General features: G+C 43.4%; 2 protein-coding genes across 19 annotated transcripts in view; one reads left to right on the top strand and one right to left on the bottom strand.

Moving 5' to 3' along the window:
* Positions 1-1,650, top strand: part of Fbxo38 (F-box protein 38) — a 44,805-nt gene extending 43,155 nt beyond the window's left edge. For 6 of the 12 annotated variants that reach the window (XM_006525498.1, XM_006525501.4, XM_030250263.1 and 3 more), the window contains 2 exons: positions 121-234; positions 829-1,648. In XM_006525498.1, coding sequence (XP_006525561.1) covers positions 121-234; positions 829-1,007 — 293 coding nt within the window. In that variant the 3' untranslated portion in view covers positions 1,008-1,648. Of the gene's footprint in view, positions 1-120; positions 235-828 lie in introns of all 12 variants that reach the window. The other 6 variants (NM_001361089.1, NM_001361088.1, NM_134136.4 and 3 more) reach the window with 2 other exon arrangements.
* A 1,031-nt stretch (positions 1,651-2,681) lies between these two features.
* Positions 2,682-22,865, bottom strand: part of Htr4 (5 hydroxytryptamine (serotonin) receptor 4) — a 179,482-nt gene continuing 159,298 nt past the window's right edge. For 2 of the 7 annotated variants that reach the window (XM_006525680.4, XM_030250345.1), the window contains exon 7: positions 2,682-9,281. In XM_006525680.4, the coding sequence (XP_006525743.1) occupies positions 9,194-9,281 (88 nt within the window). In that variant the 3' untranslated portion in view covers positions 2,682-9,193. Of the gene's footprint in view, positions 9,282-22,761; positions 22,825-22,865 lie in introns of all 7 variants that reach the window. The other 5 variants (XM_006525683.4, NM_001364958.1, NM_001364959.1 and 2 more) reach the window with 5 other exon arrangements.

Genomic DNA, 22,865 nt, shown 5'->3' with positions numbered 1-22,865 from the left:
TAGAAATGACTTTGAAGGCCGCTGACTCAGGCTCTGTATCTAGCTGTACCTGCTTGAGGACAGTTTGCCGCAGTCAGCATCCCCAGACTAACGAGACTTTCCCACCTGTGCTCATTTCAGGTGTTGTAGATGGAGCGCCGTATTCCATGATTTCCGACTTCCCTTGGCTGAGGTCACTGCGGACCGCAGAGCCCAACAGCTTTGCCAGATATGATTTTGAAGATGATGAAGAGAGTAATTATGACCTGATTTGACTTGTGTTCTCTAGATTGAATCGACTGTACTATGTTAAATAGTTAATGTCTCGTTTATAAATTAAGAATGATGCAGAGTTTTAGTTTAGTTTCCCTTAATATTTTAACAGGTCCTGAAAAAGGCTTGGCTACAACACTGTGACTCTACTACATGTACATGAGATACATAATGAGATAACATGTTTACACGATGAGAATTCCTTCATATTTTGTTTTTTTTTTTTCTGATATATATATGTAGTGAAGATTTAACTTTGGACTCTGAAAAGCACACGAGCCAATTATAAAACTGTTCATGACTTTGCTTGTTGAAAGCTTTGAAACAAATGTTTGTAAGGAGGTAGATTTTTAAACTACTTGATTCTGCATAATTTATGCCATGGCGCATTGTTTTTACCTGGCGACTTTGATGATCTCTGCTCTCCTTGGCATCAGATCTGATATAAAACTGCAATCATGAAGACAAATTTCATGAACTATTCTTGCATCAGCAACAGGACATAGTAGTATATACTAGTGTTTCATGGACCAAATGATTCTAGTCACCATGACTCTCTCTCTTCTCATTTCCCAGGCACCATCTATGCTCCTCGAAGAAAAGGGCAGTTGTCTGCAGACATTTGTATGGAGACAATAGGAGAGGAGATCTCAGAGATGCGCCAGATGAAGAGGGGCATATTTCAGCGAGTAGTAGCGATTTTTATCCACTACTGTGATGTCAATGGAGAGCCAGTTGAAGACGACTACATTTAAGTAGACTTTTCCTGGCTCTTCTGGCCCAGAGCAGCCAAGAGTCTCTACACAGGAACCTTGGGCTTGGAATTGGGAGGCCCTGGCTCAGTTTGTTATATAGGAAATATATAAGGAACATGGAAATTGTATACAAAGATTTATATATAGAAGAAATATACAAAGATACTTCCAAATGTAACATCTTTATATCCTATGTTTATACATCTTAATTTAAAGACGTCATTTGAAGGCAGGCAAATCGTTTAGCAGTGGTCGTGTTCTTTTCCTGACTTAGTTCTCAGTGTCAGGCGACTGAGCCTATTGCCTCTGCTCCTCACCACGTCCTTCAGTCTGTGCCTTTTTCTTCTCCAGCAGAGCTGTTTGAGTCACCCTCCTAAAGAGTGTTGTATCTTGTGTGTTTTTGTTACCATGATGCCAACTAAACCCTTAGTCAGAGAAGATTATGTTTCTGCACTAAGATGTGGCTCTTCTTTTTTGTGTGTTTATATTTGGCATATTCATTTACATGAAAAGATTGACGAACTTAAATAAATTTGAAGGGCAAATAGAGAGTTTCCAGAGCATTTCTAGTTATTTATTTCCACATGCAGTTGTGTACATGCTTTATCTTGAACATAAAAATAAACACTTAGTAAAAACTATTCTTGCCATGGACTTGAAACTTGCTATTTACAGTAGCAAATACTCCACAGAGAAGCAGTGTATAGCTGAGTCTAACTCAGTGCCAGTGTCCACCCTCTGACCCATTTTAACCCTGTGGCCATTAGATGCAGCGCACACATGACTGTGACAATGCTGGGACAATAACTCAGGCTACTTCAGGAGCTGCCTGCCTTCCTCTCTAGGCCAGATGCTGCCCTGCAGCAGTGATGGTGTAGTTGGCTCTCAGTGCCTCACCATGGCTTTGCCATTTGACAGATCAGTGACCTTAACAGGCTTCCGAGTCCAACGGCTAAAGACAAAAAGAATTACAGTCTGTAGGAAAATGTCAGGTCTTTCGGGATTTGTACAGCCCCTTCCCTTTCTAGGAATTGAGGCTAAGCTAGAAGAACCTCACATGGGAAGAGCTTAGTGTTGGCTGGGTAGGATGGGAATTTGGGTTTCTGCTCCTAACTGATGACAGAAAAGCAAGAGTGTTGATGACTTCCTAATACTGGACTCTCAAGTGGCATGTACCTGGGTCCAAAGGCTCAAGGCTTTTAAGATTCTTAAAGTACAAGATTTTTAAAACTCTTAAATGTAAGATCATTCATCTTTTCCTGACACTGTTTTTTAGCTCACTGTTTTAACTTGTTCGCTGTTGAAATTACAACTGCTCAGTGAGAGACAAAAAGTAAATGCAGGATAATAACTGCAGTCCCCAGCAAGACTCAAGCTATGTCCCTAGCCAGGAACTCACCTCAGCAATGCAGACATCAGCCACAATCGACTACTGCTCTTTACTTGGTTTGCCCATCCTATCACAAACTCATTAAATACAACAGGGGCCCCAAGATCACTTGTAAAGAGGTGTCCCTCTCTCATAGGCACTTAGTAATGTACAGGAACAAACAGCTGGTAGATTGCTTTATAGCAAGACCGGCAAACTGTGGGCTAGATAGTATTTTGTGTTCAGTGGGCCACAAACATCCTGTACTGTGTGAAAGCCATGAAGAACACACAAATAAGCATAGCTATTTTACGACAAAACTTTATTTATAGACAGAAATTTGAATTTCACATAATACATCACAAAATATGACTCCTGAACTTCTACCCGGACATAGTGAAAAATAAAACTTCTGAAGGCTTACAGACCACATCTTGGCCAGTTTGTCTACCCCTGATGGAGAGCTGAGTTCTCTATTCGGTTATGTCACCAGCTTTGTGGTACAATGGCCTGTTTTAAAGGGCCTTAAATAGTTCACAGATGACCTCTGACTGTATCAGAAAGAACCACGTATCTCATGCTGTCTGGTATGTGGGTTTAATACTTTAAACGACAGCTAATATGATGCTTGAAGTGACTCGGTACGTGGAGTCCAAAGTCCTGGGTTCAGATTCTAACTTCTTCAGACAACAGCTGTGACCAGGAGACAGTTACAAGCCCCGTGGTGCGTGCAGCCTCATTTTTCCTCATGTGTAAAGTGATTGATAGTTACCCATCAGGCAATGCTGAAGGTCCAATGAGATCATCCAGTATAGTAATCCCAGGTTCATTATAAAAGGTTTGTACAGTTTTCTGGTTGTGTGTGTGTGTGTGTGTGTGTGTGTGTGTGTGTGTGTGTGTGTGTGTGTGTGTGTTTTGCCAATTTATATTCATGGGTTTTTTTTTTTTCCTCCCCTAATAGTCCCATGATGTCTCTTAAACCATTTCCTAGGACAGTGATTATGCCAACTAGTCAGGCCAGAGGCATTTATAGCCTTTTGCGGGTTAATTACTCAATACCTCCTAAGCTTGTCACAACACTAACACATGTACATCCAGCTTAGCAGTTTAGATGGCGCGGTCAAAAGCAGATGTTTAGGGATTACTGGAAGCAGAGTCTGACTCCAAAGACATGTCAGTCCTTCCAAGAGGAAGGAAGCTGGATGAGACCCATTGTGGGGCTGCCTTCTTCCCGCAGGACAACTGCTGTCTGCGCTGCCGCTTCATTCTGAAACCAGTCCCCCTGACCCTGTGGAAGACATTGGATGCAGTGAAGAGTGGACTCACTCACCCTGCAAGGCGTGAGCACACAAGTGCTGATGGGAACTGATGTCTGGGGTTTCCTATTGAAGGGCAAGTAGCAGATTACATACAGGATCAACTTACTCGTATAGAACAGCAAACAAAACCACAAATTACTGAACTGCATATGCCAAGTGATAACAACTCCCACCCCCACACACACACCTTGGGAGTGAGGTGGGAGTGAGCTGGGGTCAAGAGTATTTACTGTATCTGTGTTATGAGGACTTTTTACAGTGGAAGTGGATTGCCTACATTTATCATTTTATATAGACCATAATTTATGTAGGAGGAAAACAAGCACGACAGTTATGATAGGAGGACCCAATGTGTTTTCCATCCGGCTTCTGCCATATGTCTTTGGGCAAGTAAGTCACTTGCTATGACAAAGTCTTGCCTATAAAATTGAATCAATAATTCTCCTCCTGCCCCCAAGCTGTTGTGAGGCTCTGAGACAGAGCAGATTGTAGAGTGCTCATAGGGGTGAATGGATGCTCACTGGGAAAATTGGGCTTGGGCCCAAATAGAGTTTCAATTCAACCAAAAAATAAGGAGAATTCAAATTGCCTTCCGTAGGGCAATGCTGCCGGTTGGCAGTATTCAGGGCTCATCCATTTGCCTCTCAGTCTGCTGCTAGCTATTCAGTAACCTCAGGCTCTGAGTCCCAGGGATCCTGAGAGATCACTGCACGGGCCTTCCTGCAGCTCTGTCATGGGCCAGAATACCACCAACACTGAATTATGGAAACGACACGCAGGAGAAAAGAGGGCAAGTGAACGGCAGAACTTGGACCAGAACAGTTACAGGTCTGGGTCCCAAGGTTATCAATGTGGGGGAGAAAGTTCTTAGGCCATGCGAGCAAAGAGCTTGTCCCCTACTGTCTCCTAGCACAGCCTAATACTTGAATGTGGAGAGCATGCGTCCTACCATTGACCACCATTGAGAGTGCTTTAGTATGTGGCACTTTAGAATCGGAAGGCCTGGGCCTACATTCCACATCCATACTTGTCAGGTCTGGCACAACATATCTCTGCTGAGGTTTGCTCATTTTCAGGGATGGAGCCATTTTGGTACTTTGTAGGAAAGGTTTTTATGAGGAAACCCATGGAAAGTGCTAACCAAATGCTTGACAGAAAGAAGCATATTAGATGTCAGCTTCTCTTACTGCTCTCTTATTACTATTCATTAAGTTCAAAGGAGCTAAAATAAAAAGGAGAGGAGGTACTTAACCTGAATTAAATATAATACTAATAAAAGTATCAAGCAGATGGATTTTCCTTCTGTCTTTGTTTCCAAAGCTATGGAATGTTACTTGTATTAAGTGAATTTCAGTAGTTTGCAATTCATTCTTTAAATCTCTTTCTCAATACTTCCAACTTGCACATAGGAGCTAGGTAGACTGCTGACAGGTTTGCCTTCCTGGAATGTGCAGAGGCAGAGGACACTCTCCAAGTATTGACATCTGGTTAGGATTTAGGAGTTTGGTTTTATTTTTATTGGTTTATCTCTATGGCTACTTTCTATTTGCAGTACATAAAACTGACTTTCTATTTTTTGGATCTGATAAAATTGTCTCCTTCTAAACCTAAATGTCAGTGAGTGGAATACTGATGGTTTATAATGAGCAGTACAGAGCAAAGCATGTATTTAGCAAAACTTGTAACAGTGGCCCTTGGGATCTATGAATGGAAGGTTCGCACAGATCCACCTGGCTCAGAGACCATCTGCAGTTTGGAGAACAGAGTGAGGCAGGTCTGTGTGCCTGACCCAGATCTTCAAGTCTGTCCCTTCACTGTTTACACTCAAATCAAATACTTAGTCTTAGTTTCCTAGACTGTTTGGAAATAGGACAACTTCTGGCCAAAAGAGCCACAAGCGCCCTAGCCTTTGTTTTCCTCCTAGGTCCAGTATTTTGACCACAGCACATTGAAGTAATAGAGAATAATAGAGAAAAACAGAGAAAAGCACCGTCCATCTCTCACTAAACCACAATGCCACAGAAATAGCTAGAGAGCAAAGCACAGAACACATTTTGTTCTCAATTGAAGACAACATTGAAGGCAATTTTGTTGTCTTCACTCTCTGGCCCCTCAATGAGTCTCCTCCCTCCCCCACCCCCAGTATCCTACCCTCCCCCATTTCCCAGATAATTATTTGCTTCCAGACAGAGCAAGTTGGCAACAGGAAATAAAAATATTAGTGGGAGGAGAAAGTGAAATCTCAGTTTTTTGGTTTTTTGTTTTTGTTTTTTTTTTTTAACCAATACACCATGGGCTTTATTTCTTTTACTTTCTAGTTGCTAATGGAGAGGGTTGGTGACCTAGACCAGTAGGTGGTTCTTCAGTGACAGTGGTCTAAGTGAGATGGCCAGATGAGAAAATAGGAAACCTGGAGTTGGGAGGTATCGCAGAAGCTGTATATTAAGCTGAGCTAGCCTATGAAGAAGTGAAGCATCTTATAGACTGTTTGCAGAAGGAGAATGGCCAAGGTCAGTAGTAAGCTAAATCAGAAAACTCTAAAAGAGAACACAGAATACTTGAGACTGCGCTGCCTTAGGACTGATAACCACAGCCCTTCAGAAGGGCAAACTGGGTTCCCAGGAACCGAAACCTTAACTCCTTCAAAGCCCTGGCCTTAGACTGGACCTTACCAAGTCTGCTCCAGGACAAGGGCAAAGAACTAACATTCCCTTTCATGAGGGCCTCTGAACCTTGAGTTAGTCTGGGTCCCAACAGGTTGGGGTGGGACCTTCAGAACCTGGCATTCCTACAGACTGCAAAGTCAAATGGAGAGAAAGCACAGTGAACCTATTTATCCTAAATGTGGACACAGACTTTATTAAGCATTCAAGTGGTTGCCAAAACTCCATAGGCTTCCTGAAAGGGGGTGTTCATGAGAAGAAAGCAAATTTAGGTCTCCTTGAACCCTGGACAGCCATGAGTCTTCTGAGTCTTCCACAGTCACACTGCATCATCTGGATTCCTGGAAGCCATGCTGGACTCACTGCTAGGCTAGCAGCTCTGCAGACGGAATGAATCCAGTCTTGACTTTGACTTTGAAACTGGGTTATTCCCATGCCTTGCCATTCCTGGTCCCTTCAACGTTTCATGAAAAGACAGAAAGGGACTCAGCTCTGAGTGGTTTACTAGTTTTCAGTATAGGAGGACTCCATTCTAAGAGGTTTACTAGGAGGGTCCCAATAAGGGCATGACTATCTTCAATTTGCCAAGGGCTGTGGAGTGTGTTGGGATATGAGAGTTCCGATGTTAAACCTAGATAGGTTTGTGGGGAGTGACTAGCTACCCTTTCTCACTGTATTTGAAGATGGGGAAAAGAAGGACAGATGATGAGTTCTTCCTTCATAGATTAAACAAGGACAAGGAAGCAATTGTGACCTGACATCCCAGGAAGTAGAAAGGCAAGTAGAACTTGGTGTAGCATCTCACTGTGATCTAAACATGTGACCGATGGAGATAAGAGGATCAGGAGTTCAGTTCAGACTCAGCTACACAGTGAGTTTGAGGACAGCCTGGGCTTTGAGAAACCTTGTCTCTAAAAGGTAAAAGAACGGGAGGAAGGGATAAGGATGGATGTTGGTGAGAGAGAAGAAGGAGAAAGAATGAGGTGTTAAAACAAGGCAAGGAAAACTTGGTTGCTGCTCCTGACACATCCTGACCTCACAGTGCACAGTGTAAGGATGCCAGGTCATGTTTACCTTCCTGGTGCCCTCTGTTTCGCCAGCAGTAAATCAAACTGGTCTTTGTCAGAAGAAAGAAAGAAAGAAAGAAAGAAAGAAAGAAAGAAAGAAAGAAAGAAAGAAAGAAAGAAAGAAAGAAAGAAAGGAAGGAAGGAAGGAAGGAAGGAAGGAAGGAAGGAAGGAAGGAGAAAGAAAGAAAGAAAGAAAGAAAGAAAGAAAGAAAGAAAGAAAGAAGGAAGGAAGAAAGAAAGAAGGAAGGAAGAAGGGAGAGAGGGAGGGAGGGAGGGAGGGAGAGAGGGAGGGAGAGAGGGAGGGAGGAAGGAAGGAGCTGTCTTTAGAGTATCAAGTCTTCTCCCTCTTGAAGGAATAACTTACCCAAGACAAAGAAGGTGATGATTGCTTAGCATATGAAAGAAAACATCTTCTTGGAGTTTGAAAAATGTGTTGATAATGGATCCGCAGTAGCTTTCAGGGAGACGGGTCAGTGACAGTTCCAGATACAGAAAGATCAGTTTATTCTTTGCTCAAAACAGGAAATAGCCTAGGACCAACCATTGGGTTGTTCAGCACAGGACTTGATCATTCCTAAAAGGTGGGATCAAATGAGGCTCCCTTCTTAACTCTTTCTTATTTTCATTTGTTTCATGTTATATGTGCGTACGTGTGTGCCTGAGTGCATGTATGTGCACCATGTGTGTGCAGGAGTCTGTGACAGTCAGAAGATCTGTCAAATCCCCTGGAACTGGAGTTATAGATGGTTGTGAGACACCATGTGAACATGGGGAGCCAAACCTGTGTCTTCTGCCAGAACAACATGTGCTCTTAAACACTGAGCCATCTCTCTAGCCCCGTACCTCCACTCCTTAATTCTTGAGTCATAAAACTATTATTTGTCAACATCCATAGCAAACAGGGTCCTAGTCCACTGTCATGGGAGAAAAGTAGATGGAGATTCATTATAAATGACCCAACTGCTGACCGGCCAGTGCCAGTAGGAAAGTTGCAACTTTACACACACACACACACACACACACACACACACACACGCACGCACGCACAAGCAGACACACACACACATACCAGCTCTAAAGAGGCTTCTTGGTCATAGATTCAAAGGCAAAACCTAAGCAAAGTCTTTGAAATCTATCCTCAAGGGAGAACTATTACCTCAAGTGGTATGCTATAATTGAGAAAGAGATGGGATGGGTGATGGTGGAGGGAGAGGGAGAAGGATAGGAAGAGGAAGAGGAAAGAGAGAGAAATGTTAATAGTTGTAAACCAAAAAACCTGATGCTTTCCATGTCAGTACTTCAGAGCTTCCAGACAGACATCTGGAGTCCACCAAAGTATGTCAAGAGGATGTCCATTGAGAAGAGGAAGTGGAAGGAGCTCAACGAAGAGAGACCAACTGCACTGCCCCTACAGAAGCCAGACAGCAGGACTTGTGTGCCGATGAATGGCAGAACTTCCACACAATTGGAGCATCTCCACCACATTAGGAGGTAGTGTGCTCCTGTCCCTGGAGAGGTGTGAGCAGAGACTGACCACATGTTAGTATGCATTGGGAGAAGCCACTTGGGCTCCGGGTAAGACGCTGGGTCTGATGACATCTGAAATCCCCACACAGTTCTGACATCCTTGATGTGCTGGGTTCACGTCCCACTCAACGCTGTCTTCTGTGTTCACTGGTAATGCCCAGGGTCAGGAGTGATTCCAGAGCAACCTGTTCATGCAGACACAGATGGGGATGGATGGCTAAATGGAAAGCCATGTCTTCAATCAAAAGCATGATTCCAGAGACTCCGGGTCATTGTGTATGGGCAATTTCTCCAGTTCCTGGTGATGGCCACTGTGCAAAACTGTATACCTAAAGAGGAAAAATAAAAAGGCATGAGAATTCACCAGGCATCTTTCAAAGTCATCTCTACTCTCCGCCCCCCTATCTTGCATGTATTTGAGGAGATACAGAGATGAGAATGGAGTGGAATGGAATTTTACAGAGAGGGAAAGACCAAAGAACTTACCTAGGTTGTGTAGGTTAAAGGTAGGAAAATGGAGACCTATGGGAAACAGGCCTGTGATGTGAGAGAGTGGATGACAGAGCTAAGACAAGGACCCGGATTTTATTTTCCAAGATGGTTCCTGTTCCACTAGTCAGAATAGACCTGTGAACAACTGCAAACTGACCCTGAGTAAACCCTTCCAGGAGTTTTCCAATGCCTATGTTAAAATGTTTATCTACTGTGGATTCTAAAATTCAGACTACACCCTGCAACCTGGATTGAAGGGGAAAATTTATACATCTGGCATACTGAGTGACTGTCCTCCAAGCAACTGCCATCTTAGAGCCTTTATCTGTGCCCCCTGTGGGAAAAAAAATCCCATCTGGGATTACTGACAATTTATACCCTTCCCTTCCTGAGTATCCAGCTGCCTCTGTACCAACTGATAACTGTGCATGGCTGACGGGGAGCATGTAGAGCAGGAGTGGGGCAGGGGAGAAGTAGCCACACTCTTGCAAGTACACCACCCCCATCTATGCTCTGTAAGAAAGCCCAATATAATCAATCATTGGTTCCCCAGAATTAACTTTGGTGGAATTGTGCCTCAGTGTGTTATTGGGACATTAGGAGGAGGGGTAAATATTGCTATGTCTCCCACTAGGAAGGAATTTTAGCAACTACAGGAATAAATACATTTTAGGTAGAGGAGCGAGCATACATATGGTGTTCGTGGTCCTACAGACGACTATGAGCAGCTGAGCATTCCTCCCAGTTCCCAGGGACACTGGACTCCATGTTGTGCTACAATGCCTTGCGCCTTCAGTGCATGCTGCCGTGCAGGTTTGTGCAGATGTTGCTAAGCTACATCTTGGCTGCAGTTTGGAAGAACAGCAAGGATTAGAGCAGGGCATGGGGCAAAGGAGGAGTGGAGGGAGATGATATCTTCAAGATACCCAGGACCAACACTGGGGTGAGGCAACCTCACAAATTCCTGTGAGGTCCTCTGGCTTTTTACTGCCTGTGGAGGTATTTGAGCAAAGGACTGGTCCATATGACCTTGGAATAGGCTTGTTCTGGCCCGATGGTCTCTTGAGAGTATACTCACACTTTGCTTAATGACAGATATAAATTCTGGCAAGTGTATTGTTAGGCAATGTAATCATTGTGAAGACACCATAGAAGGCATCTACATGAGACTAGATACTGTACCTTACTACACTCGGGGTTCTATGGTACAGCCATTGACTGGGCTAAAATTCTGTGCAGAATGCACTGAACACTAATACACAGGAAGTACCAGGTCAGCAGGAAATGAGAATTTTCCAGTTTGAGTACTCTGTGGGAGTACTATGCCATAGGTATGACTCATCAGCCACTGAAATGCCATTCTATGGCTCGTGACAATTGATAGAAGGATGCTGGACAGCAAGATGACTTAATGTTTGGCAGCAGCAACTCGGGGGAGAGAAGAAAGATGGTGCTGTGACCCAGGCAATGAGAAGCAATCAGATTCCGGATACAGAGACATTAGCCTCAGCAGTATGTAACTTTCCATCTTACTGGATTTACCCTTGAAGCATCTCTCATACTGTGTTTGTGTATCTCATCCTCTAGAAATGCTGTGCTGTGCAACACGCTAAGACTTCCAGTGGATCTTGACAGACTCAGCATCCAATCAGGCTCTGCCAGTCACTGACTATGTGACATTTGGTGAATTGTTTCCCCTCACTACGCATCTCCTTTCTCCCATGCAGTGGAGGGTAGTATATATTCCTCACAGTATCACTGCATAGAGAAGGAAGTACAAAGTGCAGGACAGGCATGTTCCAGAGGCTCAGTATGCAAAGTTAACACAGTTCCAAATACATCTTCTCCTCCATAGCTCATAAAGTCAAGAGTGTGTCATGTTGGTGGCCATATATACACAGCTCCAAACGGTTGGAGCATTTTCCTCCTTTATTTCCTTTGTTGGGAACACCTAGAAGACCTCAAGGCCTAGAAAATGCCTTGTTTTGCTTTTTCTTCCACCATTATGAAAATTGCACACCTGATTTACAAGCACACACTGTAATCAATCTGTGCTGTTGTGATATTTCTTCGGGCCCACAGGCCCTTTGATAAACACTGAAGTCTGGCAGGCCATGCCAGGCCATGCCAGGCAGGCAAAAAAGCCAGAACTGTACAATGAAGAAACACGAGTCCCAGAGATGCTGAAGTCGGATCGTGAGATGCATCATGAGTAAGTGACAGAGCCTGGCCTAGACCCTCATCAGACCCACACCTATTGGCCTGGCTCATGAACAGCATTACTGAATGGACTGACATAGATTAATGACTCAGTACAAAGTAGCTCTGCAAATGAGGCTATGCTCTACACCTGAGGTTTAATGATTCCCTCTAGATTCCTGTACAGAAAAAAAAACAGTAAAAAAGTAATAAGAAAGAGGAGGGAAGAGGAGGAGGAGGAAGAAGAAGAAGAAGAAGAAGAAGAAGAAGAAGAAGAAGAAGAAGAAGAAGAAGAAGAAGAAGAAGAAGAAGAAGAAGAAGAAGAAGAAGAAGAAGAAAAAGAAAGGAGAAGGAAGAAGGAGAAGGAAGGAGAAGGAAGAAGGAGAAAAGAAGAAGAAGGAGGAGGAGGAGAAGGAGGAGAAGGAGGAGGAGGAGGAGAAGGAGGAGGAGAAGAAGAAGAAGAAGAAGAAGAAGAAGAAGAAGAAGAAGAAGAAGAAGAAGAAGAAGAAGAAGAAGAAAGAAGAAAGAAGAAGAAAGAAGAAAGAAGAAAGAAGAAGGAGAAGAAAGAAGGAGAAGAAAAGAAGAAATAATCTGCCATTCAATTTATTGATAGATGAAGGTCCTTGGGACCATATTTATTCATGACATACATGACTTCATTTATATAATTATTTTTCTTTCTTTTTTTATATAATTATTTTTCACAACTGTAAGTGTTGGCTACTCAAATTTATTTCACAGATGAAAAAATAAAAATAAAACAAACAAACAAAAACCCCTGTGGCTCAGAGATGCTGGTCTGATTGATCCAAGGTCACAGTGTGTGTAATGTCACCATGCTAAGCTCAAAGCACATTCTCAAACTCTGCCAAGCTCCACAGAAATAGAACACTTTCACTGGCAGCCAGTGGCACTTTTCCTATGGAACTCGGATAAAAAGCATGTCCCGATGAGAAGGAAACCTGGTATTTTGATCACGTAGGAAGTTTTGTTGGTGAAGTGGGGAAGGGGCTCATGACCCCCACCTCTAACTGAGGAGATATGGACAGGTGCTCGGGGTGGCAGAAGGTTATATCTCTCTAGGCAGAGGCCTTGACAGAGCACAGTGGCTCATATACATGGTCAGAAAGTCGAGTCTTCTCTTTTCCAGCCTATGAGACTATACTCCTAGCATTCACAGTGATTCTTTTTCCTGTCTCAATAAACCTTCACAGATACACCAGAGGGGTGCTCTCCTAACCTCCTGGGATTCGCACCCTCTAGGCTGACAGGCAAGGACAACCACAAGAGGAACTAATGAGTCACCTGTCGGGATAACCAGAAAGGAGGTTGAAACCAGTGCTGACTTTGCACACAGAGGCCATCTGGAAGACCACCACACTCTTCAGATATGTGGATGAGTCAATGGGCAAGCTTTCTAGTTAGACATTTGGATGGGCTTCTCTGCTAGTTTTTTGTCACCTTGACACAAGTCGGGGTCATCCAGGGAAGAGGGGCCCTCACTTGCTTCCATGGCGCTGACCGCCAAGTCTGTTAACAAGGCTGGGTAGCATTTTCTCGAGTCAAGATTGATGACAGAGGGCCCGGCTCACTACAGTTGGTGCTACAGTGGTCCTGGGTTGTATAAGAAAGAAGGCTGAGCTAAGCCAATGAGCAGAGTGTCTCATGGTTCCGACCTTTGCTAATGATTGGGTTCCTGCTCTGACTCCTCACTGACTGAGTGTGATCGGGAACTGTAAGCTAAATAAACCCTTTCCTGAAACCCTGAGTTGCTTTTGTTCAATGTGGTGTGTATTGACGCAGTAGGAAACAAATTGCCCAGCCATCTTACAGGCTATGGTGGGTTTTGAACACTGAAAAAAATGAAGGAGACTTAGCTCCCTTGCCAATCAGGAGCAAAATCTCCCAAGCATTTTAGCCTACAGAAGTCCTGCCATAGCTGGTGTATTCCCAAGCTCCACGATTTACACAATTTTAATTTAGGTTGTACTGGCTGGTTTTGTGTGGCAACTTGACACAAGCTGGAGTTATCACAGAGAACGAAGCCTCCCTTGAGGAAATGCCTCTATGAGATCAAGCTATAAAGCATTTTTTCAATTAGCAATCAAGGGTGGGAGGGCCCATTGTGGGTGGTGCCATCCCTGGGCTGGTACTCCTGGGTTCTATAAGAAAGCAAGCTGGTCAAGCCAGGGCAAGCAAGCCAGTAAAACAGCATCCCTCCATGCCTCTCCATCAGCTTCTGCCTCCAAGTTCCTGCCCTGTGTGAGTTCCTGTACCGACTTCCTTTGGCAATGAACAGCAACATCTAAACGTAAGCTGATTAAACCCTTTCCTCCCCAACTTGCTTCTCGGTCATGATGTTTTGTGTAGGAATACAAAGCTTGACGAAGACAGGTGTTTTCTCTTTGATGGAGAATACACCACATGAACACACACATTCGCAAGAGTCTTGATGGCCACCCAGTAAACTCGCTCTGCTGGAATTCAGGTCTCCTGCTTGCATGTAGATCCATGGAGATGCCAGAATTCATGGCTCAGTTTCTTCAGTGTTTCTCCAAGTAGAGGGCCCAAACCTCAGCTGCCTGTGAGCACACTAATGACCATCCACACATCCCTACATCCTCTGGTTTAGCAAGTATGGAGAGAAAAGGGACCCCACACTGCTAGCAAACAAAGCCTCAAACCTGTCATCTACTAGTTGTGTGACCTGACCAAACAAGTTATCCCTGAGTACCTGACACCTTTGGGGGGAGGGTAAAGTTAACATCTATCATGATACTGGGTACAGAGTGGGTGGAGGAATCCTCATTGGTAAAGAAAACCGAGCTCAGAGAATAGAGCTTTCCCAAGGTTGAAGTAGATACATATGGGATCACAAGGAATATGAAACTGATGAATGGGAAACCTAAGAATTCTTGAAGCAGAATGCTCAAGTTCAAACCTTTTCTCTGCCTCTCACTTATTGTGTGAACTGTTTATAAGTTTTCTGGAGAATTGTGACCATTAAGTGACATGATTCCATTGTAACTTCATGAATGCCAACCAGATATTGAATAATATGTAACAGTGATATTCTGGTTATAAGATGTCTAAGGGCAGGGCTTGAACCCAATACTTAATTCCTGGTTTAGTGCAGAATTCCATTCCACGATTAACTGAGGACTGTTTGCCCACTGGTAACTGATCGTACAGGTGAAAGAAACATTCAGGATGGCACAGTAGAAAAAGGAGCACGAACAGGGAAGGAATCATCACCCCTCAGCTTGGTGAAGGTTCCCAAAGCTCTACTGTGGGATCTACCCAGAAGGCTAACCCAGCAATCCAGCCAACCCCTGTGGGTGAGCAGTCATATCTCACAAGTTTCATGACCTGAGGAAAGTTACTGCTGTGGAGCAACATAGAGGCAGCTGTCTACTTTGCATTAATTTATTCAAACCTGACAGGAGCCACATTAGGTTTGGTGATTATCTGAATCTACAATTTGTTCGCTGAGCAATCTGTAGCAAACTTGGAGCAGCCTGAATAGAGCAATAATTAATAGCATAACCGAGCTCCTTCTCCAAGCCTAGGTTGGCACCACTGGGGAAAAGCTTAGATTTTATAACATAGGGCCTCGGGCCTCCTCTGGGCAACAGCACTTGCTTACCCTCACTGGGGATGCTTGCAAAATAAGAAGCAGCTCTGTATAAATTGATCAAACCTCAGGCAGATCTGAGCCCTTGGAATTACTTGGAATCTGACATACCTCAGGGGTGAGGCTATTTTTTCTGTGTTTTCGAAGGAACAGGATTTTTCAAATGCTAGACATTTACTAATCCAGGTAGTCATTTTAAAGTACATCCTGTGTATCCACCATGATTCAGGCCCTGTGCCAGACCTGGGAGGACCTGAGGTGAAGACCTGAGACAGTTTCTGGCACAAAGAGTTACAGCATGCTGTGAGACCCATGAGCATGTGGGAATTTATGAACATATGAAACATTAGAGGCAGACAGTAATCGGTAACACTGAGAGCACATGAGAAGGACATGAACCCAGTTGGCGGGTCGGCATAGTGTTATAGGGAGAGTGACAGGAGGTGAGAGCCACAAGGCAGGAAAGGGGTCACCAGGCCAAGGGTGATGTGGCAGAGCAGAGGAAGAGGGGCATTCATGGACCAATGCTGCAGGCAGAGACCCAGGATGATGCCAAGGACTGTTGTCCTTACCCTGATAGCAACCAGGAGCCAGACAAGGGTAGAACCAGAGGGAAGAACCTCATGTTTTGTAGGGTCATTAGCATGTGGGATGAGTGAGGCTGGATTAGGACACAGTAGCAATATTAGGAGCTATATTAGCTTCCTGTTGCTCCTGTAACAAACTACCCCAGACAGAGAAGCTTTAACTAATAGAAACTTAATATGTCTTACAGGTTCTAGAGCTCATAAGTCTGAAATGGGTCTCAAGAGAAGCTGTGTACATCCTGGGACTGATGGTGTCACCATATTAACTTGCTTTTACTGTCAGGCTCTTGTTTCTCTCACTTTGGTCCTCTTGCCCCCTTCCTTATTAAACCAAACCAAACCAAACCAAACCAAACCAAACCAAACCGACCCAACCCAACCCAACCCAACCAACCCCTTGCACAGCAATCCAGACAGTCCTGAGAATTCCACCCATATCAAGACAACACTGCACTCGATCATATCACAGTCTACCTTTTGCCACATGACATAACTTATTTGTAGATACATGGGGACAGGGTGTGGACCTCATTGAGTGGGCATTATTTTGCCCAACACGGCTGATTTTGAGCTGTCCACAGATCAGTCTGTGGCTCGAGAGATGTAGAGTGGCTGTGGCGGGGGGGGGGGGGGGGGGGAGAAGTCTTAGTCTAGACATACCATGAAGAAAAAAGAACTTCTAGAATCCAGAACATTTTGCATTTTTAGTGTGCCCCCACCTCATTTTCAACATTGAATATATAGCTCTAGATACCTCATGAAGTATGAAAAAATCTTAGCCTCTATGGAAATATTTACTATGTGGGTAATAGCATTACCTGGCATTTGGGCTGGTTACAAAGGATAGTGGCAATTAGTCTCTTATTGGTCCTCCCCCGGGCTTCATTCACAGGCTCTACCTTTGCCCACAGTTCTGCATCCGGAGCATCTGCATCCACCATTGCTCAGTGAGCAATGCTATAGCCTCCTGGGTGGGGGCTGGGTAGAGCAACCTACTCCACGCGTCCTCAGAAATAGTTTGGATGTGGCTATTTCTGAGTTTTGGCCTTTCTCTAAAAAGGAGACTGAAAAAGCTTCTTAGCACCAAGAATCATGGGAGGGGAGATGCCTATGGGAACCTTCTAGAGGAAATTCTGGGGAGTGTTTTATACCCACCATTTGCTACCTATGCTTCCTATATACAAAGGTCAGTTATTGGGCAGGGACATGTAACTCAGTGGCAGAGTCTTGTCTATCGTCAGGAGGGCTCTAGCCCCAATCCCCAGCCCTGAAAACAAAAACAGTAACAACAACAACAACAACCAACAGTCAGTCCATGATTTCTGCTCTCCAGAATCTTGAACCAAGTTAACAACATAGTTTTCAAAACAGAATTTTCTTGTCTTCCTAGCTTTTTCCCTCAGGAAATGCCAAGGCTTGATTCGAATACCTCTGTCCTAAGATACACCAATAAGGAGTAGAGACTCGCCTCAAGGAGGGATCTGCAGAGAGAGCAGTCACTGAGCTAACTGCATGAGATGTATCCTGACAGAAATAAAACTGTAAAGAGAGCCAATAGCAAACCAACATGGGCCAATTAGCACATTTTAGAAAAAGACTATTTCAAATTTCTCCCTAGGTCATTATTTTAGAACATGATAATTTAATTGAAATGTGAAATGACAACATTGAACAAAGTTGTTTTCAAACAGACATACTACTAGGTAAATAAAAATAAAGTCTAGAGATCCATTGAAAGCACTGGTTAATGGTAATTATCTAGTTTTGATAAATGTACCATGGTTATATGAAATGTTAACATAAGGAGGCAATGTACCGAAGCAAGACAGTTTCTAAACTATTTCTATTCTCTATGGACATAAAGTTGTTTGAAAATTTTAAAAAGTGTTTATAAAACTTGGGGAAAATGCTCTGCTTGGCTTACATGTAATGGTTCTATCCTAAGAAGTGAAGTTTCACAAATTTAAGTAAACAAACAAATCCCTACACTCTTCCTAGAAATGTAAGTAACTGAACTAAGGTCACAGGACCAAATCCCAAGTGCACAAGACAGAGGTGTGGGATATTCTCTAAGAAACTGTGATGGGTGGTGTTGTGTTTCATAAAAAGGTAAAGGAGAGAAGGGGTATGTTTGGTGGAGGTGTGGGGGAAGGGGGTGCCTCTGGGGGACCATGCTGAGATATCCCTTCCCCTTGAGGGACCAGCCACAGGAAGGTATAGTTTAGAACAATTTATTCAAGGCATGGGGAGGAAAGTTGAGAGGGTCATATAGACACAGAAAGTCAGAGAGAGAGAGAGAGAGAGAGAGAGAGAGAGAGAGAGAGAGAGAGAGAGAAGGAGGGGAGGGAGGAGAGGAAGGGAGGAGAGGGAGAGGGGGAGGGGAGGGGAGGGGAGGGGAGAGGAAAGAGGAAGAGAAGAGGAGAGAAGAGAAGAGAAGAGAAGAGAAGAGAAGAGAAGAGAAGAGAAGAGAAGAGAAGAGAAGAGAAGAGAAGAGAAGAGGAGAAAAGTAGAGACCGGCCATAAGCATTCTGGGAGAGAGGAGGAAGGGGCTAGAGGACAGAGCAAGAGCAAGAGAGAGGAGGGCAAGCAGCCCCTTTTATAGTGAGTCAGGCATACCTGGGGTTGCCAGGTAACTGTGGGGTGGAGTCTAGACAAAATGCTAACAGGTGGGCAGTCCAGACTGTAGCTCACAGATTGATGGAGGCTCAGAGTGGCATCTGACAGAGAAAAACTCCAGGAGGTCCGGCTGTGGGGGCTCCCACAACTTTGTGAGTTTTACCTTCTGGAGATTCAGCCAGGCTCTCATAGAAACAGAAAAATCCACTCCATTTCAGACAAGAAAAGAGAGCGGGGAAATCTCAAATACTCACATTTTTGATTTTGTTGTTGTTTGAATAAGGTGAGCATGGCGGGGAGGGGAGGGAAACAAGACGCACAAGTGAGTGATAGAGGAGGGGATGGATCAACTCCTGTCAATTCAGGCAAAGGTTGCATGGAATAGAGTGGGGGAGGGGCTGAGAAATGGATGTGTTCACTTTCTGGAAGTACAGTCTCCCTAAATGACGGACTTGTAGACAAAATCTTTCTGACTCCAGAGAGCAGAATATAATCCAAAAAAATTGAAAAGTAGGAATACATGTATGATGCTTCAGCATAGCAGGGAAATAATTTCCAGAGTCATCAGACAGACTACAGAATGGGGAAAAATCCATTACGGTCAGTGAGATGTTCATATAAAGAACTGTAAAAATTCAACACCAGTACCCCCCAAATCATCCAATCAGTAAGTGGGCATCTCTCAATAATAAATAAATAAATAAATAAATAAATAAATACACACGATCAACAAGTTCTTGGAAAGGTGTTCAACATCTTTAGCTATCAGGGAGATGCAAATTCAAAGTACCTTGAGATTCTGTGTCACCTGAATTGGAATGGCAGACACAAGTGATAACAAATGCTACTGAAGATGAGGGGAAAGAAAAAACACCACTCACAGCTGTCCATGTAAAAGCGTGGGGGCACTGTGAGAAATTTTGTAGGCTTTCCTAGACACAACTGGGAAAATAGAATTACCCTATCACCCAGCTATTACATTCATGGATGTATCCACGAAGAAAGCCCAGGAAATCTACATCAGCATATGGTAGAGATCCTGGAGCATTCACATTTATTGCTTTATCGTATACAACAGCTAAATAATGAAACCTGCTTAAATGCTCTTAAACAGAGGAATAAAGTCACACACACAAACACACACACACACACACACACACACACAGAAAGGGGGGGAATTTTAGACAGTTACAAAAATGAAATTCACAGAAAAAAAAATGGAGACAGAACTCATTATATTAATCAAACAAGTCAGGCTCAAAGGTCAGATACCATATGGCTTTCACACGTAAAACACATGCTTAAAGTTACATATGTGTAAAAGAAAAATCCAAAATCCAATGTAAGTTTAACAAATGGAATGTCAAAACACAATTCAATGAAACTGAGAATTAGAGATCAATAGAGCAAAACCAATAAAACCGAAAGCCAGTGTTTTGAAGAAGTGAACAAGATGAGATGAACTAACAGCTAGTCTAAGAATCAGGACACAAACAACCTACCTCAAACACTGAAGAGATATGTGCCTCACTACAGAACCCACAGACAGTGAAAGGACACCCAAGCCCTCCAGGGCCACAAACTTGATAATCTACACTAAAAAGACTATTTGAAATACATAATCTACCAAAACTCACTGAGAAGAAAATTAACATAGAATATGCCCACAGGTATCTAACTTAATAGAATAGGACTATGTCTATTAATAAAATCCAATCTATGAATTAGAAACCTTCTGAAAACGTACCCCAACTTAGAAGTGCTGAGTAATGAGTTCTACCACACAGTAGAGGAAGGAAATTCTAGTATTTCTCTACGGTATCCTCCCAAAGATGGATGCAAGAATATCCCTTGAACAAGTCTTTTCATGAAGACAGCATTACTCTAGTACTAAAACCAAAGACACTGCAAAAAAAAAAATGTCATGGTCCAGTTTGTATTGCCAGAACAAAATATTTTAGAGTGGGATGATTTATAAAATTATGTAATGGCTTATGGTTGCAGTAGCTAGAAAGCTAAACTATATGCTACTGGCGTTGAATAAGCATGCTTTCCCCTGCCCCATCAGGTCTGCATCACTACAAGGTAAATATGGCATGGGAAATAGATACCTGCCAAGAGATGGAGGGGAAGGGGCTGAGACTATTTTGTAACAACCCATTCTCTAGGGAACTAAACAGCTGCATGGGATCTAGCACACACAGAGAGAGAGAGAGAGAAGGGGGGAGAGGGAGGGGGAGGGAGAGGGAGAGGGAGAGGGAGAGGGAGAGGGAGAGGGAGAGGGAGAGGGAGAGGGAGAGGGAGAGGGAGAGGGAGAGGGAGAGGGAGAGGGAGAGGGAGAGGGAGAGGGAGAGGGAGAGGGAGAGGGAGAGGGAGAGGAAGGTCAGTTAATATAGTGTATCACTTCAAAAGAGTAAACATAAAAAAATCAGATGATTGTGCTAACAAAGGCACACGGAGCATTTGAGAAATCTTAAAACCCACTATAAGTAAATGTTTTCAGCAAACTAGGAATAAAGGGAGCTTCTTCGATTCGATTAAGAACACACACAAACACATTCAAACAGCATTGCATTGAATGGGAGAAACTCAGTTTCCCTGCAAAGATCAGGGACGATGCTAGCATGTGCTCTTCCTGCTATGTTTCAGTGCCATGATGTAAGATTGGGGAATGTATTACAACAAGAGGAAATAAAACATGTACAGATAGAGAAAGAAGAAAAGAACTTCCCTTTCAGAGGATATGATAATGACATGTATATAGCAATATTAAATTCTGAAACCAGTAAGCTGTTATATTAAGTTTTGCAGAAACCTATACTTAGGTTTATAACAGCTCTGCTCAATTTTTTTTCTTTTTTTGGTTTTGTACTCCCATATGTCTTTTTTTTTAAACTAGATATTTTCTTTATTTACATTTCAAATTTTATCCCCTTTCCTGGTTTCCCCTCCAAAATCCCTCTATCCCCTCCCCCCTCCCCCTGCTCACCAACCCACCCACTGCTTCCTGGCCTTGGCATCCCCTGCACTGGGGCATCTAGCTTCCACAAGGCTTCATCTCCTCTCATTGATGTCCCACAAGGCCATCCTCTGCTACATATGCAACTAGAGCCACGAGTCCCACCATGTATTTTCTTTGGTTGGTGGTTTAGTCCCAGGGAGCGCTGAGGGTACTGGTTAGTTCATATTGTTGTTCTTTCTATGGGGCTGCAAACCCCTTCAGCTCTTTGGGTACTATCTCTAGCTCCTTCATTGGGGGACCCTGTGCTCCGTCCAATGGATGGCTGTGAGCATCCATTTCTGTATTTGTCAGGCACTGTAAAACTTTGAAGAACTTAGCTATTTAGACAAAGGAATATAATTCAGATGCAGAATAAGCTATCAAGGTATAAATGTATATGGAGAGAATTTAAATATAAATTACTAAGTTAAGGAAGCCCATTTATAGAGGCTGGAGAGTGAGTTATTACAAATAAATGAAATTCTGGAAAAAGAAGAAATATGGACAATAGAAACATCTGCCAGGCCTAAAGCTGGAAGTAAGAGCTAGATGAATATGCAGAGCACAGGGATTTCAGTATAGTGACAAAATAGGCCTATAAAATGCCACACAATGGTAGAGACACATCATTGTACACTTGTTCAAACTCATACTGTACACTACCATAAGTGAGCACCAATGAATTCTATGAGCCTTCTCTGGAAACGGGGCATCCGTGCAGGGCTCATTTCTAATCACTGGACCACTCTGGTGAAAGATATTAACAATGGGGGAAGCTACAATGGCAGAGGCCACATGTGAAATACCTGCATCTTTCATTATTTTATGTGAAAATAAAAATGCTCCATAATGTCATAGAATACTTAAAAACATCTTAAAACATTACCTTGATTCAGCCACGATGATTTGCTGAGGAACATGAAAGAAGGCCCCATTATATAGCAAGGTGATGAAAAATTAATTGGTCATAAGGAGTAATCTAGATAAGAAAAACTCCATGGACCATGGTGATATTAGAGCTCAGCTCTACCACAATGCATATTTTCCATAAGATTTGCCAAGTGAAGAAACTAAGAACTCCACGGAGAAGTTAATAGATGGAAAATAAGCTTTGCACACCACATGAACCTTGGCCATCAGGTTAACAGTCACCAAGGCATCCCGGGCTTAGCAGACCTCCCATACATAGCTCACAGCCTGCTTGAAAGCGGCCAGAGTCTGAACATAGATGGGTTGTGTTTTCTGTGAAGCAATGGATGGACAGATCCAGACAGACTCACACAGCCTTGCAGAGCACGCTCAGTTAGACGGGAACAGGTCTATTGCGGAAGAGCAGGGGGAAACTTGACACAGATGAACAGCCACAGATGAGAAAAAGCCAGGC

Source organism: Mus musculus, chromosome 18 (genome assembly GCF_000001635.26).
Source record: "Mus musculus strain C57BL/6J chromosome 18, GRCm38.p6 C57BL/6J".
NCBI lineage: Eukaryota > Metazoa > Chordata > Mammalia > Rodentia > Muridae > Mus > Mus musculus.
Note: the sequence above shows the minus strand (reverse complement) of the source record. Positions and strands in the feature narration are given on the sequence as shown.